The sequence below is a fragment of the Euleptes europaea genome, chromosome 1, assembly GCF_029931775.1.
Source record: "Euleptes europaea isolate rEulEur1 chromosome 1, rEulEur1.hap1, whole genome shotgun sequence".
NCBI classification, from domain to species: domain Eukaryota; kingdom Metazoa; phylum Chordata; class Lepidosauria; order Squamata; family Sphaerodactylidae; genus Euleptes; species Euleptes europaea.
The window spans coordinates 60,394,466-60,413,297 of record NC_079312.1 but is presented as its reverse complement, the minus strand read 5'-3'; the positions used below and the strand labels follow the sequence as shown (position 1 = coordinate 60,413,297).

Here is an 18,832-nt window from a genome sequence, read left to right as displayed (position 1 = left end):
CATTTTTTGATGGACAGCTAACTGCAGATGTCTTATACCAGTATGTGAACCCTGATTGATGAGGTTCAAAAAGAGTTCTACTGTTGACCTGAGGATGTGACAGTTGAAAGTGGCAGTTGGGAAGGAAAGAAGAAGGAGTAGAGAAGGAGAAGAGTGAAGGATCAAGGAAGATCCTGAAAGAGGGAAGTGAAACCATCAGTCCTTCCCTGAGGGAAACAGCTCCTAGGTAAGGGAGGGTGTGATTTCTATCAAGTGTTAAAGAAGGAAAATTAGAATCTTTAGAAATTTTGTGTCAAATAAGCTTATGCCTATTTATCTAAGCAGTGACAACCAAGTGATCTCTCAACAGTTACAAACACCTGCTTGTAAACAAAACATCTGCATTCTTGTGACAAACTATCTATTACATATAGTTATACAAAGTTTCCCTCATTCGTTTCCTTTTCACCTGCCAAGTTTCAACCTGAAACCTCCCTGTCAGTCTGACAACCATTTCCCCATAAGAGTGACATAGAACAGGCTATGTGTTGTAAATTCGAATCAGCCTCTTGTGTGCCATATTCAGACATATACTAACATCCTAGGTGGGTCAGAATATATCTGTATACATTTTAACATTGGGGGCACCTCTCCAGATTGGCTTGAGGAAACTCATAACTAAAACAAAACTAATCAAGTCAATAAAACAAGTCAGTAAAACAAGCCAAGCCAGTAGAATAAATAAATAAAAACAAACCATTAAAAACAACCCCATCTATTACCAATGGTTTCATTGAGAAATGCATTCCTGGTTGCAAAATGCCCCCTCCCCATTCAGTTTGAATGGAATTCTCAAGGATTCTCCTCCAACCCAAGAGATCCTCCTACCTGCCAAATTTCAAACACATAAAGAAAGCATCCCTGTTTTGTAAGAACAATTAACTTTCTCATGAGTGAGCACAGAGAGGTGTGTTCATGAGGGTTAGTTTTTCCATGTTTTTCAGGATCTTCAAAGCAAGGGGATGGGGGTATATTATAAACAAAAACTGATGTACAAGGAGAGCTAATCCCTACCACACCCAGGATTCCTACACGAGAGGGGTGGGTCTATTTTTCAACAAAAACTGAACACACAGACAAAAGGAACTAACTATATTTTAAAAAATGCTTCCTAAAAAAGGTAATACAGGGAGCAATCCTAAGCAGATCTACTTAGAAGAAGAAGATGAAGAGTTGGGTTTTATATGCTGACTTTCTCTACCTTTTAAGGAGTCTCAAAGCAGCTTACAATCTCTTTCCCTTCCTCTCCCCACAGCAGACACTTTGTGAGGTAGGTGAGGCTGAGACAGCTCAAAGAGAACTGTGACTAGCCCAAGGTCACCCAGCTGGCTTCATGTGGAGGAGTGGAGAATCAAACCCGGTTCTCCAGATTAGAGTCCACCGCTCTTAACCACTACACCACGCTATTTCATTTTATTCAGTGGGCTTACTCCCAGGACAGTGTTTTTAGGATTACAGCCAAAGTAGCTCAGGGTAAAGAATGTTTGCCCTGAGTGCCAAAAAGAAGAGCAATGTCTACCTGTGAAGATGTTAGTGCACCAACAAACAGAAAAGGGGAAGGAGATACAAAGGTTGTATTTGGCCAGACATACTGGCAGCAAAATAAGTCCCAGCAATGCTTCTAGCACTTCAGGGGCTCGTCTTAAACCCAGCTGGTGGTTGCAAAGGCCTATGAAGGAACAACCAGCATAAGCCACACCCATCACTTACTCCCACTCTGTGGATCCCAGGGGCACGGCCTGCATTCAGCTTCATTCATTCATTCATAATCCTTTAATGGCATATAAATTGTTACAATTGATACGAACAATGGTCATAAATCTTAAAACTGATAAGATAAAATCATAGCCAGTAACATCAGATATCAGAGGTTGTAAGTTTTTGGACATTTAACACTTCTACTAAAAATTGGTGACATCCACAGTAACCTCTGGAGCTGAATCATTCATTAGAAATTGACAGTTAACTTTATTAGACAGGTAAAACTTGGGGTGTAACCAGTTTTTTAACCATTTTCTACGAGGTGTTTTGTATAGAAGGCAATCACATAGAATATGTTCAATTGTATCCAAGGAATTTGAATTACAGGGGCAAGTACGTTCTTGGATTGGGATTTGATGGAACCTTCCATACAGTATCCTAGATGGGAAGGCATTGACCCTGGCAAGAGAGAAAGCTCTACGGAGAGTAGGTATATCCAAATTATAAAAATAATGGGGAATACTGTCTGTTTTATTCAAAAGGCACAACATTGCTGAGGAGCAGACAAAAGGTTGAGTAGGATGCAACCATTGAAACTCTATATCTAAAAGACGATGTTTGATTATTTTAAAAATGTGCGCCTCTGTAAATGGAACCAAGTTGTCAAGAGAGACTCCGATTGATCTTATTTTAGTCAATATCAAGTTGTCCCAGGATGTATTATGAAGTTCTTTTAATAATAGAGATAAAAGAGAACTGTGCTCCGCTCTAAAATATAATTTAAGCCAGTAACGAACAGTTAATAACCAGGCCTTGGTTTCGCACAAGTTTTGGCCTAGTTCAGAGATGATTGCGTAATAGGACACACAACGAGGGAAACCCAGAATCTGTCTAAAAAAATTGGCTTGAAGAGATTCTAAATCGCGATTAAAAGCATTTACCCAGATAGGGATACCATACAAGACCTGGGGTAAAATTTGGTTGCCCTTATAAAAGAAAAAGGACTTCAATTGACTCACAGATATTTTCCCTAATTTAGTGATTCTACTTCTGTGTACTACCCATTTACAGTTATAATTAAAAGAAATGCCCAGATATTTGAAACTCTTAACCTGTTGGATTTTGGCCTTCCCAATGCGCCAGCTGGAAGGCAACCACTTCTTAGAAAAGACTAAAACATTGAACTTAGAATAATTTATTTTGAGGAAATTTAGCTGGCAATATTTCTCAAAAGCCACTAAATAGAGTTTGAGTCCAATTTTGGTATAGGATAAAATGGCAGTATCATCGGCATATAATAAGATAGGGATTGTTTTCCCACCTAATTTTGGCGGATGTCCATTGATAGGGTCTAAAAAACAAGCCAAGTCTGACAGAAACAAATTAAAAAGAAGGGGAGCAAGAATGCAACCTTGCTTCACACCTTTATTTAATGGAATTTTATCAGTGAGGCTGCTGTTTGAGGAAAATTTAACTTGGCTCATTGTGGATGAATGTAGTTTCTTTAAAAGGAATAAAAGACGCAGATCGATTCCTAAACTCGACAGCTTAGACCTGAGAATGTCTCTGTTGAGAATGTCTCTGTTGAGAATGTCTCTGTTGAGTCAAATGCAGTCTTTAAGTCAATAAAGGCGACGTAGAGTTTCTTACTGCCCAGTTTCATGTACTTTTCTGCAAGAGTGGCCAGGATCAAACAATGATCCAAAGTTGATTTATTTTTGGAGAAGCCAATTTGCTCAGGGCCGACGATGGCATTGTCCTTTACCCATCTAAGGAGACGCTGCTCCAAGTGCTTCGCATACAGTTTGCCTAAGATTGATAAAAGGCTAATGGGATGGAAATTTTCAGGTAGGGTTGGGTCACCTTTCTTATAAATAGGAATTATGATTGAATTTAACCAGGAGTTAGGGAGAATACCATATAAATCAATGGAGGTAAATAATTTGGCGAGAAGTGGGGCCCACCAATCTGAAAATTCCTTAAACAGCTCAGCAGGGAGACCGTCCGGACCTGGGGGTTCACCTCAGCTTCGTGAGAAGAGATGCAGTCTGGCATGCCAGTCAAACTGGGCTGGCATGCCCCTGTTTGTCATGCATGGATTGCCTACCCCGGAAGGAGATCCTCTTTCATATTGTCAGAAATCAAATTTCTTCATCACATAATTCCATAATGCTAGGTACCTGCCCATAAAGGTACAATTGCAATTGTATTTTATCAACATAATCCTACAATATGAACCATAACTATTGCTTAAGTTAGTTTAGTCTGTAATCCAAGAATTGCCACACTCAAAGTTGATTCAAACTCTTCAAATTAAAACTTGAACAGAACAGGTATTGATGTATAATTTTATTAATATGTAATTTATTCAATTTTTACTGGGTCTTATGTGGAAGAAGGGGTCTCAAAATAACTTGTAACCTTCGGCCCAGAGGGGAAAGAAGGGAGCGTGGGTGCTCGCAGGAACTGGGAAGGGGTTGGGACTCCATGTCCCACCAAGAAAGGCACAGGGCTCCAGGTCTGATCAACACTGTTTTATTATCAAGAATTGCTCTTACTGTCTCCTCCAATGCAGGGGATTTAATTCACTCCCTGCACCATCCACCTGGGGCCCTCTCATAGCCCCTTGCATGTTATGCTCACCTCAGCCTCCACCTCTCAGCTCCTGAACATGACTGCCTTTAAATCCCTCCCCAATCGTTGTAAAGGCGTGGCCCCTCGCTTCCTCTCCAGCACCATCCCCATCAGCCCAAGGGCATGCCCTCACCTTTCAGGGCCACTGCCACACACACCAGCCATCTGCATCCAGTATAGCAGCTCTCAAGCCAGGTATGTCCTACTGGTTTAACCCCTGCGCTGCCACCACTATTGTGCCCTCGTTTCATCGGCGGACCCCGGAGGCATCTTTGCCTTCCTTAATTAGAACACTCACATAAACAGTTATTTGTATAAGTAAGCCAGATGTGTGGAAGTGTGCAGTAGCTCCAAATGCATATTCTACAGGATTGCTCTAATACCTGAGCTGATAGACGGCTTTAAGAAGATCAATATCAGTTCTAAATTTACCAGCATAGAACTTTCTAAGTACTAAATAATTAGATGCAACTTATCAGAAAACATGTCCACATAATAACCCTACATGAGCTTTAGTTCAGAATATAACAGAATAGCTTTGAGTTACCTCTAGAAATTCAAATTAGCATTTGCTAACACAAGCTGGAGTAAGGGGGGGGTACTCAAATACCCTCAGATGCTCAGGAGCCACAGTACATCAAAACCCTAACATATACACACTCTCTGGGAAAAATCAAGGACTAAACTCTAAACATTTATTTTGGTATGAATGTGAAAACCTTTAAAAAAAAAAACAACTTCTCACGTTGCTCCATGAGAGAAACTATTCACACAAAATTCTTACCAGCTAACCTTTGTATGAGGCATAACCCAAAATCACCGAATTATCTGAACATCCAGTGCCCCAACATTGTAAACAAGGAAAGAAGGCACCAACCAAACTTCATTCCATTTCAGTGTAAGTGAAACTGAAGAGAGGTCAAGTTCATTTGTTGCTGAACAAAGAACTGGCAGCAGGACCATACAGCAACACCCTGTCCCAGACTATAATTAACAATGGGAAATTGTAATATAACAGCATGGCATTTTGTTTCAGAGGGTGGGTAACAACTCGGTTTATCTTTTTTATGCTGCTTATAAATTTTAATTATCTTTTGCATGCAGAATAGCAAGGAAATGACAGTTTTACAACAGATGCTGGAATATTTTTACTTTTAACAACAACCACACCTATGATAACAGAGCTGTCTAGCTGAAGAGCTTTTAGCAGCATCCAATGAACATCAGGAGTGTCGGTCAGGAGCATACTGGAAAGACATTACTTGGCTTACATTTTCAACCTGCCCAGTTTAAGAGAACTCAAGACTGGTATTACACTATGGAATTATAGACTGTCTTGTTTTTAAAGTTTAATTTTAAACCACTAGAATAACTCCATGATTACCCTGAGCCTATACAATTCCGTATCTTTCACAAAATGCAGGTTTCTTCATACTGAAACAAACTGAAAATATTACTTAGATTTGTACAGCAGGTTAGTGATCAGAGTGTTTCACATACATATTCTCAGTTATCCATACCAGAACCCCATGGAGTAGTTCCATGTGGTCTTTCTTATATGAGGTCCCAAAATCACTTAAGTATAAAGCTGAAGTGAGATTCTGATCACAATTCAAACTGCCACAGCACCACACCCAAATAACCACATTAAAGTAAACATTAACTTATTTTATTTATATACAACACTTCTGCCCGCTCCATAAAAAGGAGAACCCTGAGATACATATCTAAGCACACACAACAGATATGCATTGAGAAAAAAATACTAGCCCCTTTTCTATATGAACAGTTTTACAACAAATTACACTCCATTTAATCATAAAGACATTACAGATTTTAGAAAAGCTCTTGGTTGGGCATTTTGTGAACTTGAATGTTAAGTTTTAGCTGTAACTGGAAACTCTCCTCTATTCCTAATTAGTTTTCAAATTTTAATCTATATTTATGTTCTGCAAACTTCTCAACACTTGAAAATTATTTAATCAACACCTATAATTAGAGTTCATAAAATGAGTCGCTGGTGAACGACTGTGTTTGATTATGCTCTGTAAGCTACTATAAAGATCATGTTTGCACATGCCAAAGCTTGTCGCTCCTAGTTTGTTATAGAAGGTAGAACAGACATAGCTGTACCCTAACAGGAAACCCTTTTAGAAACAATGCTCATGCAGATTGCATCCACTGAGCAGACTTCAGTGCAGTAAAAAAGGAAAACAACAAAGCATGAGTCACTGTGGACTGTGGGGTTTAATGCAAAAGGGTGCACATTTAGTTACTCAAAACACAGCCTTTTCAGATTTGACCTAAGACTGCCTTTGAGGTCAAAACTGATAATTATTTTTCAAACACAGTATTAAACATTTTAAAAATAGCTTGAGCAGAACAAATTATTCAAACCAACTGTATTACTTACAGAAAGGTTGCTGTGATACATCATGCAAAAACCTTTAGCTGGTTGATTGGGTGGGTGACTGTAGAGCTAAAACAAGTATGATGAAGATCACCTAACTTCGTTACTCCAAGCATGCATGGCACTGATTCGGATACAGGAAACATGGGGAGGAAAAGACAGTGTTTCACCCTTCAATCTGAGCACATTTTCACTGCCAGTTTTCCTTTAATATGCGAACATCAACATGGAATAAGGGCAGGGTTCCCCACCTCCAGGTGGGGCCTGAAGATCTTCTGGAATTTCAACTGATCTCCAGACTCAGAGATCCATTCCATTTGGAGGGTGGATTCTATGGCATTATACCCACTGGAGTCCCTCCACTCAATAAACCCCACCCTTACCTGACTCCACCCCAAATCTCCAGGAATTGCCCAACCCAGAGCTGGCAACGCTAGGTAAGGGATCCGTTTCAGTTTGGGAAACTGGGAAGGGGTTGAAGAAATCTGAAATAGGCCCCAAACGCTTGCAATTTCCCTTTTACAGTTAAACAGAATTCTCTAAATAAATAAAGCTGAAATTTTTAATTTATTATTTGTGTGTTTTACAGCTATGGTAAGCAGTAAACTTTATATTCAGAGGCTAACTGATGGGATACTCAGTAGTATTATTGTAATTTTAAACTAATAATGGAATTATTGGGAGGAAAGATAGTATGGTACAGCCTGATCACATCAGATCTCAGAAGCTAAGCTGGATTGGTACTTGAATGGGTGACCACCAAGGAAAACTTTTCAGATGAAGGCAATGGCAAACCACCTCTGCTTCTCATTTGCCTTGAAAAACCTGTGAGGGGTTGCCGTAGGTCAGCTGCAATTTGAAGGCACTTTACACACACACAATGGAATTATTGTGTGTGTGTGTGTGTTTGTGTGTGTGTGTGTTTTAAAGGTAAAACAATAAAATGTACTCCCAACAATACTACTATTTGTATGTCCTTAAAACTTACCGTAAATGATAACTATAATAACAGGAGGCCTGTAAAAACATAAATGTTATGTTTTTGTTTCTATCATGTGGGCTTTTTGTTTCTATCATGGTAAGACCCAAGTTCTTTGACAGAGTGATTGCTGGAACGTAAGATGCAAAAGGCTGAGAACCACTAGTTCAACACAGCAGTTTGGAACAACGTTGCCATGTGAACTCTAAAACCTATTTTTTGAGCTCAACATGCAAATGTATCAATACTGTGGATCTGTAGTGACCAGAATCCTCAAGGCCTAACTACATGTTATTTATTTCTTCATGTACAGTTTGCCTTGCTAACCAAGGCTCAAAGCAGACTACATAATTAAAAAGCACGGATATTTATAATTGTTAGAAGTGTGGTGAGCAAAGAGCAGAATTGGTGGAATTGGTGGAATTGTTCTACGAATAAAAGTTTTTGGAGAAAAGTATTGAAAGAAATTAAAGGTCATAGTTTTGCTAGGTCCAGTTGGATAGAGGATCTCCAACATGCACAGAGAGGGGAATTACTCCTCCCCCCTTGCTATTTTCCTGGCCTAAATGGCCTCAAGGAGCTGCTATTTATACTCTTGATATCTTTACATGTACTAATAAGCTGCACTTGTATTGCAGGTTAATCTTACCAATGGAACAAACAGCAGCTCTCTGGAACTGTTTCAGGTTGGGAATTGTTGGGGAAATAGTACAGGGGAAATCCCGGTACAACATCAACCAATGTACAGCTGGAATTGACTTCCAATCATGCAACTCCCAGACCTCAACTGTCAACCAGACCTAAAGAGAAGCCTGGAAAAGTATAACACATAGTTAGGTCTTCGGGGGGGGGGGACCTACACTCAGATGAATATGGTTGCCAACCTTCAGGTGGTGGCTGGAGATCTCCCACTATTACAACTGACCTCCAGGCAACAGAGATCAGTTCCCCTAGAGAAAATGGCTGCTTGGGCAATTGGACTCTACGGCATTGAAGTCCCTCCACTCTCCAAACCCTGCCCTCCTCAGGATCCACCCCCAAAATTTCCCAACCCGGAGCTGGCAACCCTACAGATGGAAATAACCATCTGAGTTTTTCCCTGCTGAAGGGCTGGAGTAGGAGACTATTCCTTTTCTCGTGAAGGTAAAGTTGCTACAGAGCAACCTCTGTGGCTGCCTTCCCTTAGTGAGGCAGGAAGGAAACTGGAGTCAGAGGGCGATTCCAGGCAGGGAGCAGGAAGTGGAAAATCAATTAGTTCCCGCCTGATCTTAGCACCTGAAAAGAATCACCCATCTGTCTCCAAGATGCCCTCCACCTCAAAGTAAGAAGATACTGTTCAAATATAAGTGTTATGCGGCCATAGCAATAACCAAAAGTTATAAGAGACAGCTTGCCTGTGATTAACCTGGATGTAGATTTTTCTAAAATATTAAACTACTTTTAAAAATACAAATACTCGCAGAAAAGCTGCAGGTGGAAGCCAGCATCTTACAGACATCCTTCCTTTCTTACAATGATGATAGAATGCCTCTTCTAAAATGCTACCTGCTGCAACACATGCCTTATGATTGGCATGCTGGTCAACCAGTTATTCCAACACTGACCTCCTGTTATTTGACACTGTTCAGAATAGCTGCCCTGAATGAGCATTATACTCCAGACAAGGATGTTAATGCAGATAAATGAACTGTGCCATCCTAAGCAGCATTAAGCCCTTCTAAGTCCACTGAAGTCAATGGGCTTAGACGGGTGTAACTCTATTAAGGATTAAACTGTATCTAAAAAACTGTTTTGTGCAATGCTTTGTACTAAAATACTTTTAAATAGTAAGATCCACAATAATGAATTTAATTTAGATTAAATTCTACACCATACGTTCATATAACGCACTGATTAACCTGTGTTTCTGAGGTGTTGAGAAATCTTACCATCTGTTACATAAACATCACACAATGTGTTTGATAGCATCTTTATCTACTTGCTAAGATAAACCCTCCTGTTTCAGAAAAAAAATCCACGTAATGATTGTGGTTAACAATTTCAGTGGCCTATTCATATAAACAAATCCAGCACCTAGTAGAAGCATTTAGGACCTCACAAAGTATAAGGTAGCCAGTGTCAAGAATTGTACTAATAAGGGCAAATAGCAGCATCAAGGTTCACTTATCTATTAAAGGCAATTTTAAACAACCTCCAAGAATGACTCTATAACTCTGAATTCCAATGGTAAACTTGTGTCGACAAATAGTTCTGTATGAGGGAGAGGAGGAGGATTTCAACCTCCCTCATCCCCATGAGGGCATCTCACAACCCCAATAATTTATTTTATTTATTTAACAAAATTTATTTTCTGTTAAAGTTCAGCACAACTTTAACAGAAAAGAAGAGAGTTTAAGAATGAATAAGTCTTGGCTTCCTGTCCTAAAAAACCTCCAGACTAACAAAGACTATAGTCAACAATAGCCATGCAGATTAGCTTTGGACTTCACACATTAACAGATCACTTCAGGATACAGTGGTTCCATATTAACATACCACACCGTCATTAGCACATTATCTTGATACTTACAGGACAATGACTAGCACATTACTTTTGCAGGACAATGACTCAGCTCAAACCCAACCCCTTTCTGACTATATATTACTCTTCCTACACACTTGACACTGAGAGACACCGTCCTTCAGTGTTACTACTCTGAAGATGCCTGCCACAGTTGCTGGCGAAACGTCAGGAAAGAAAATTCCAAGACCACGGTTACACAGCCCGGATAACCTACAAGAACCAATGAACTCTGACCGTGAAAGCCTTCGACAAAATAAATGTTTATTGCAACCATCGACCTCAGTATTCAGTCTGCTATGAGTTGTTCTCAAGCAAGGAGCCCTCTGATCAGGCTAAGTTCTAACACAAGGTAAGAGCAGGAGCAGCAAAGTCACCAAGGAGCACAAGGAGCCAGGAACAGAAGGTATCCTGTAACAGTATAAAGTTGTCCCTGTACTGCAGGGGTGGGGAACCTTTTTCCTGCCACGGGCCATTTGCTCATTTATAACATCAATAGGGGGCCATATACCAGGTGTAGATCTCCCGGCGCGGGGGGGAGAGGCTAGGGTTGCCAGGTCTCCAGCCACTACCTGGAGGTTGGCAACCACAGGGGAGGCCATGCAGAGAAGGGCTGGAGGGCACCCCCGTTCCCCCTCCCTCCCCCCTCCCAGGCGGGAGGGCAGCCAGTAGTGGACCCCGAGCAAACGAGGCGCCAGGGGGGCGCAGCCTGCAACCGATCCTCAGGGGAGGAAGGAAGGAAAATAGAGAAATAGAGGGGGAGAAAAGGACGAAGGACACAGACAAAGAAAGAGATGAGGGAGAGAGGGGGAGAAAGGAGAAAGAGTAACAGAAAAAGAGGAAGAGAGAAAAGCCTTCCCCCCCACATACACACACACGCACATGCTGGCCCCACGCAACCGGGCCCCAGGCTCCCCGCCTCCTCCAACACACACACACACACACACACGGCAGCACACGCAGCCCTGCGCGACCGGGCCCCAGCCTCCACGCCCTCCCACCCCGAGTCCACAAAAGGCCTCCAAGCCTGATCAGCTCCCGCGTGCATGTTCCGCCACCGGGAGCCACCAGCCTCTCCCCCTCCCCGCTTGACAGGTGGCGAGAGGGGCTTACAGTGTGCCGCGGCGTTCCTGCATGCCGCGACTGTAGGGGGCAGCCTTGGGGGAAGCGTCCCTCCCCCCTCCTCTCGTTGACCAACAGTCAACGAGAGGAGGTCCAAAGGGCGCCACGGCCCCAGGGACACCCTTGGGGAGGGCCGCGCTATGCTTCGCCTCCGTGGCTGGGCCCTAGAGCTCTCGAGGGCCACTGAAAATGACGTTCCCCATCCCTGCTGTACTGAGTCTAGTTGTACAACTCTGATTGGTGAGAACATATTTTCTTTGACAACGTAACAATAAGAGCATTCAGGATATGCAAAATATTCCTTTAAGCATCCAGGTCCAGTATGGCAACTGATGTTGGTACAGGCCAGTCAAAAGTACGGCACACTACTTTTAGATAGTCAACATTGTTAACTGAATCCACACATCACGGGATAGTCTTCTCTCATCACATTATAGCAATCATTTGCAATCCAATAGTGATCCACAATAGTGAAATATCAAATGATGTGTAAATGTAACAGAAAGGCAGCAGAAAAAGAGGAAGACCCAACATGAGAATGATTGACTCTATACAGGAAGTCACGGCCCTCAGTTTGCAGGACCTGAGTAAGGCTGCTAATGATAGGACGTTTTGGAGGACATTGATTCATAGGGTTGCCATGAGTTGGAAGCAACTTGACGGTACTTAACACAAACACACATGAATGTAGCCCCAGAGAGCAAATTAATATTTAATGCTCTGTGACTATAGTCTGCAATTTTAAAAAAAATCATACAGGGGTTTTCAACAACTCTCCTGAAATAAAAGATCTTAATTGCTCTGTTGTTCTCTAGAAGCCAGCACCAGAGCCCTTGTTCTGAGAGAGTCTCAATTACTCTCTGTTCCTCTTTAACTGGAAAAGAAATTGATGCTTGTTTGATAAACAAATATTTTCTTTTCATTCTACATTATCTACAATCGGTTTGCCTGTGGGCTGATGACAGATGTATATGCATATATCTAGAAAACTGAAAGCATTTTATAGACACATTATTTTCTGTCAAAGTAAAGCTGATGCCAAATGTGGAGCCACTGCTGACAGAAAGTGGGCTCCTGCATTATTACTCAGCTCTTAGCATCTCAAGTCCAATCGAAGCAGGTGAGCTACATTATTAATGAGCATTTGGGGGGTGTTCTGCCCTTTTTTGCAGTTTCAGTGTTTATTCCAAACATTCTCTCCACGCTGAAGTCAGGAATATTTGAGGCCATAGGAAAAAAGGTTATCATGGGGTTTGATGCTTCAACATAGTTGATCTCCAGTAAGGAGAGCATTTGTTGTACTGTAAACGAGCCCCGTGGCGCAATGTGGTAAGCTGCAGTACTGCAGTCCAAGCTCTGCTCACGACCTGAGTTCGATCCCGATGGAAGTCGGTTTCAGGTAGCCGGCTCAAGGTTGACTCAGCCTTCCATCCTTCCGACGTCGGTAAAATGAGTACCCAGCTTGCTGGGAGTAAAGGGAAGATGACTGGGGAAGGCACTGGCAAACCACCCTGTAAACAAAGTCTGCCTCGGAAACATTGGGATGTGACGTCACCCCATGGGTCAGGAATGACCAGGTGCTTGCACAAGGGACCTTTACCTTTACCTTTAAAGTAACCCACAATTTTAAAAAAACACACAGATGAATTCATTTCTTTGTAAAAGTTACAAAAATGAAGACATTCAAGATCATTGATTTCCCAAAAAAGGGACATTTTAGAAACATCTTAAATTGTTGACAATTTAATATTGAGAGGGAAAAGGTGTTCAAGTATTTTACCAATTACATACTGCAACACACAAATATACAAAACTGGGTAGAAAATAGTAATAAGAATTAGGCTGCAATCCTGAAAGGGGGGGAAATCAGCTTAGGAGCCAGCATGACCCTGCGCCAACATAAGTGCCCACTTATCCTGGGATAAGGGGCACTTACGCTGGCATGGGGGACATTCACAATGGCGCTGTTAAGCCACGCCACTGCGCAGGACACTGCTGCCGGTGCTGCTATGTCAGCAGCGAAATTCCAGAAGTGGGAGCCTGTGCTGGCATGCGGGGGGGGGCATTCCTGGGGTGTTCCAAGGGGCGAAGCTGACATTAGTCAGCTTCCTAACTCCTTTCACCATAGGAACGCCCCCTCAAGCAGCAGCATTGCTACGCCACCTTTTTGGGTGGTGTATCCCCATTGCTTTCTATGAGGGCATTTTCCTTTTGGAACATTTTAAATTGTTTTATTTTCCTTGCAGCAACCAGGAAGCCTCTGAGGAGGTGGAGTAGCTGCGCTGCTCCTGGCTGCTGCGGATCTACCCCCTTCAGGAATGGGCTGCCTGCCACTTAAATAGAAAATATAAAATCAGTGAAAGACTACTTTAGCATTAACATTTCACTTTTAATTATCTTTGGACAACACAGTTCAACAAAGCATATCCCTTAGCACAAGTATTTTTCTTTGCTGAATAGTTCCTAAGCAAATGCAATGTTAGAGTCAAAAGTCAGTCTGGATAAATATAAGATGATAAATTTTTTCAGTCTCTGAGAAGTTGATTACATGAACAGAATTCTGCCAGGGTAAACATAACCTCTTATGAAGTGTTATGCAGGTCTAAATACAATAATTACTTGGCTCCCTGACAAAGTTAAGTTGAGCAATTGTTTCAAAAGTTGCATCTTTAGAAAGAGAAAGGTTTGAGTTTGCAAAATATTACCTTAGAACAGTGGTCAGCAAACTCATTAGTCAACAGAGCCAAATATCAACAGTACAACGAGTGAGATTTCTTTTGAGAGCCAAATTTCTTAAATTTAAACTATATAGGGGCTAGGGAGAGAAAAGTGCCATTTCCACACCAAACGTCAGCAGGCAGCTGCCGGAGCGGTAGCCGGGGAGAGGAGACGCTGCCCAGGCGGAGGGGAAGAAGGGACATCCTCGGGGGGGTGCTGCTGCTGCCGCTGCTTCCTCCTCCTCCTCCTCCTCTTCTTCATTCCAGTCGGGAAAGTCTTGGAGGGCAGCGGCGGCGGTGGTGGCGCCCTGTCCTCCTCGTGCGCCCCAGAGCAAGGGCGGGCGAGAGGCGCGGGCGAGGCGGCCGCGGACTTTGGCTCGTGCTTCCCCCCGGGCAGCCGCAGGAGCGCCGCTCCGCCGACTTTTTTTTTCTCCACAGCCCCAAAACCAAAACAAGCGGCAGCATCTGTGTTTATGAGTCCAGCCCCCTCCAGCTGCCACCGCCGCCGACACTCCGTCTCACTCCAAGGAGAAAAACATGTGACGGCGCCTCTGTGTGGACCATCCCCATCTCCAGCCCCTTCAGCAGCAGGAGCAGCAATAGGAGGCGCAGGCAGCCTAACTTGCTGGCGCAGCCGTCTAGCCCGCCTTTCCCCGCCCGCTGCCGCCGCAGCGGCTTTCATTCAGCACCGCAGCGAGCGTGCTTACCTTTCGACACTTGGCCCTTCGGAGCCTCGGGGGGGGGTGTCCCGATTGGAGCGCCTGCCTGCCTTTCAAACCGTTGCAGGCTTGGGAAAGCCAGACGGCGAGGCACCCAGGCTTGGTTGAGAAGCACGGCTTAGTATTTTTTTTCCTCTTCTACTTAAGAGAGGGGAGGGAGCGGGGAGATGCCATTCACCCTCTCCCCACTAACTCCCATAGGCGGGAGAAGAAAGCTCTGCCCCTGAAGAGCTAAGAACCAATCCCCGACCAGGGGGCGGGGCGGCTTCCATAGAGCTCGTGACCTGCTTGCCTGGGCTTTCGGTTTGAACTGGGACTTGCCTTTTGGCTTAAAGCATGCTTTTTTAATTTTTATTTTCCCTTCACCCGACAGACCGACGCGCCCGCACACAGTCATTTATGGCAGAGCCGCACTCTAGGGGCCAAAGAGCCGCATGTGACTCGCGAGCCGCAGTTTGCCGACCACTGCCTTAGAACATTACCTTAGTTAGCATTGCAAATTACATTGCACTAGGTGGAAATAAAAGCATGTATGTTAGCAGGAAAACAATAATCACAAATAAATTGCCTGGGGGGGGGAAACCTTACCCCTCTGAAATTCCAGCCTTTGGTGGAAGGAAACAGTGAAAAGTTATTCTGTTGAGGCTGTTGAGACCTGCAAGATAAAACAAGAGCGTGTGTTTTTTTTCTTGCATTCTTAACTGTCAGATTTTCCTGATCAACATGTGTTGGAGAAATATGAGTGTTCGCTGGCAAGTGCTGATGCTTACACAAAACTTTACATTTCTTACTGCCTTGTTTTCACAAAGCAGACTCCTGCACAAGTTCTCTTTTCACTATGATACAATTTAGCTTAATTTCATTTGACAGTCAAAACCGAAAGGCCATCACCCCATTTTCTGAGCTGCTGGCCACCAAGAGCTTTCAAAATAGATTCTAGATGGTGCTGCTGAATTCACCAATGAAAGGTAGCCTAACAAGGCCTCTGGACGACACAGAGAAACCTTAGGAAGTCTCTTACAGTTATTACAATTACTGTCATGGAAAATCATTAGCAAGTTAAGCTTTAGCTTTATGCCAATACAGTGTCCTCTGGCAGGGAATTGCAAGTATTTCATTATTTAGTTAATAGTCCACCTTTCTCATTGACGCTCAAGGTGGATTATACAGTGTAAGTTGATGCAATCAACAGGATGAGACATCTAATAAGCAATGCACTAGGACTATGATGACAGAAAGCTGAAACAAGCATAGAATATTAGACATGATACAGAATGCACATACAATGCAGAAAAAAGGCATTATATCCATAGAAAACAATGCAGGATAATACACAAAGAAAACACATAATATGTCTTATAGTCAATGGTATAGTCCACAATCCTTTTTCCTTCACAAAGCTCCCTCCTGAAGCAATCTGTTATAGTAGAACCCTATCACCTTTATAGAAAAGCCCTCCTGAACAATTTTGTTTTACACACTTTGAGGCAGGACAGAAGCGTGGGTGCTTTCCTGACCTCCTCAGGCAAGCCATTCCACAAGGTGGGGACCATAACAGAGAAAGCATATGTATGGGCAGTTGTTGATTTTGCTGATAGGTGGCACCCAAAGAAGGATCTGAGCAGTTGAAGAAAGCTGCCTTGACAGAGCATAAGGAAGAGACCCGGTTCTACAGAAATGAGAGTCCAAGGCCATATACTATTACTTAGTTAAATATTCCTAAGACAGTGCAGCCTCAGGTGAGGGGCTTGATTTAACATTACACAAATCCCCTAACATTACACAAATCTTCTTTCCTTAAGAACCATTATCCCAGGGTATGCATATATTACACTCATATGGCAAAAACAGTTGGTTAATCAAAAACCACCTCAAACTTTGAGGAAGGAAATTTCAACCACAACTCATTAATACTGCATGTAACTATCCAAAGGTACAAACACATTTAAAGATAATAGTATTGTAATTAAACCACCTACACACCAAGTAGTCATGCAGTAAAGGTATTTAAAAAAGCAAAATTATCTGTACTGCTGCCCAGGGAGGTATGCTTCTTACCATCACTTTGTACAATCCCTCAAGAAAAGAAACCAAGAGAGGAATAATATGTATTTCCCAACAGATATAAGTAACCATTGGAGGAGTAAAGAGAGGAGAGAATAGAGCTGCCAACCTCCAGGTGAACTTGGAGTTCTTCTGGAATTACAACTGATTTCCAGACTCCAGGGATCAGTTCTCCTGGAGGAAATGGCAACACAGGCGACAGAGCCAGCCAAAAAATGGCTGCCTCACCTTAATTCAATCTCACAGTGAAGATTTTTGTGCTGTGGTGGCAGCTGCTGCCAAAGCAACCGTTTTAAAAATCTGTGTAGCCAATTAAAAGCCTTGCTGGACAAAAGCCCCATTTGGTCCCACCCACTTTCTAAAAAAACTGGATAGGCACCAAGAAATGTGTCAGCAAGTGCCACGGCATCCATGGGCGCCATGTTTTGGGACCCCTGTACTAGACCCCTGTACTTTTGGGACCCCTGTACTAGACTGTACATGAAGATAATCTGTGATTACAGCATAAGAATCAAGCTTGTAATCTATTACTATCAATCATAAATTCCAGGAAGTTAAAAGAATTCTAGACCATACAGGTGTGAAGAAGGCAATAGAAACCAGGAAGCTGTTCTTGCCTTAGAGGCAGTTGATTGACAGCTAAAGGGAGTCCTGGGAGTGGCTAGTGAAAGTGAGAGGTGAGTTCAGGACGGACAGAGCTCTGAGAAGCTAGTGGCAGCTGTGTGCTGTGTGAGGATTAGTCCTCAGGAGTGAAACATAAAAGAACACGATTTTAAGTTGGTTGATTAATACAGAATTAGCAACTGGGTCATAAGGACATTAACTCTGAGTGAATAGAGTGTGTCTGGGTTTGGACATTGGGAGTTAGCTCTGAGGAAAAAGAGAGTTCTCAAACACCAGGGAGAGGGAAGTCATCTCAGGTGCATTGAGTGATCCCTAAGTAAGGTTGAGGAAAATTAGTCTCTGGAGTCCAGAGTAATCCCGGTCCAGTTTAGGTGTTAAACTGGTGAAGAGTGTCCTGTAGTTCCTTACTCCAGAAACTGAAACTGGAGTGTGTTTTAAAGCCAACTCAAGTGAAACCTAAACCAGATACTGACAAACAAAAACAAGCCTCTCAGTGAAAACAAAGATCTAGCATCCTGAAGTGAATTTAGCCATACCATCTAGAAGAACCAAACCTCTCTTGAGTAAACATATATTATTGTGAAGTGCCTACTCTCTGTTTGTTTTTGGATTATCCTCATACCTTTCTGAAATCTAAGTTTACCTGCCTAAACCCTCATCCTGCCTTTCTGTTATCAATAAATCGCTGTTGGTTTGAACTTTTACCACAAGCCTCTGTGTGCCATCAAATTTCTGACACAGCTACTTTCTTTGAAAAATCCAAATCTCCCTTCGATCCATCACAATAGGTAATTGGGATTAGGCATTACTAGACATTCTAGCTTTTGTCAGTTTTCACAATATCTCATTTGATGGCTCATAAATAAACCAAATGTGGGCCTAACCAGATGTGACAGTGTCCTGCAGGTATGACCCATGGATGACAACACCATTTTAAAGAGATTTTAAAATGCTGCAGCGGTGGGCCTGCATCACAATGGCTGTTACCGCATTAGGTATTCCCAGCGATGTAGCAAGAGTTTGGAAATGTTATAAAAACATCGCTTTAAAAGGGTTTTTGGATGCCACGGCTAAAAAATGGTTGGATGCCACGGCTAAAAAATGCCACGGCTAAAGGGGCCAAACAAAGTGTGAACAGTATTTTTTATAGCAGTTTCAAACTCTTACTATATTGTTGGGAATACCTAGTGCGGTAACAGCCAATGGCTGAGATGCTTTTGTCCATCTTTCCCCCCACCCCGCCCGTGCTTTTTCAAGTACCAA

General features: G+C 42.7%; 1 protein-coding gene across 2 annotated transcripts in view; it reads right to left on the bottom strand.

Moving 5' to 3' along the window:
• The window catches only part of ARHGEF3 (Rho guanine nucleotide exchange factor 3), a 126,942-nt gene that overhangs the window by 90,563 nt on the left and 17,547 nt on the right, over positions 1-18,832 (bottom strand). The window contains exon 2 of one of the 2 annotated variants that reach the window (XM_056862687.1): positions 15,470-15,536. The exons of the other annotated variant lie outside the window; for it this stretch is intronic. Within the exon in view, the coding sequence (XP_056718665.1) occupies positions 15,470-15,536 (67 nt within the window). The remainder of the gene's footprint in view (positions 1-15,469; positions 15,537-18,832) is intronic. 2 annotated transcript variants of the gene reach the window in all.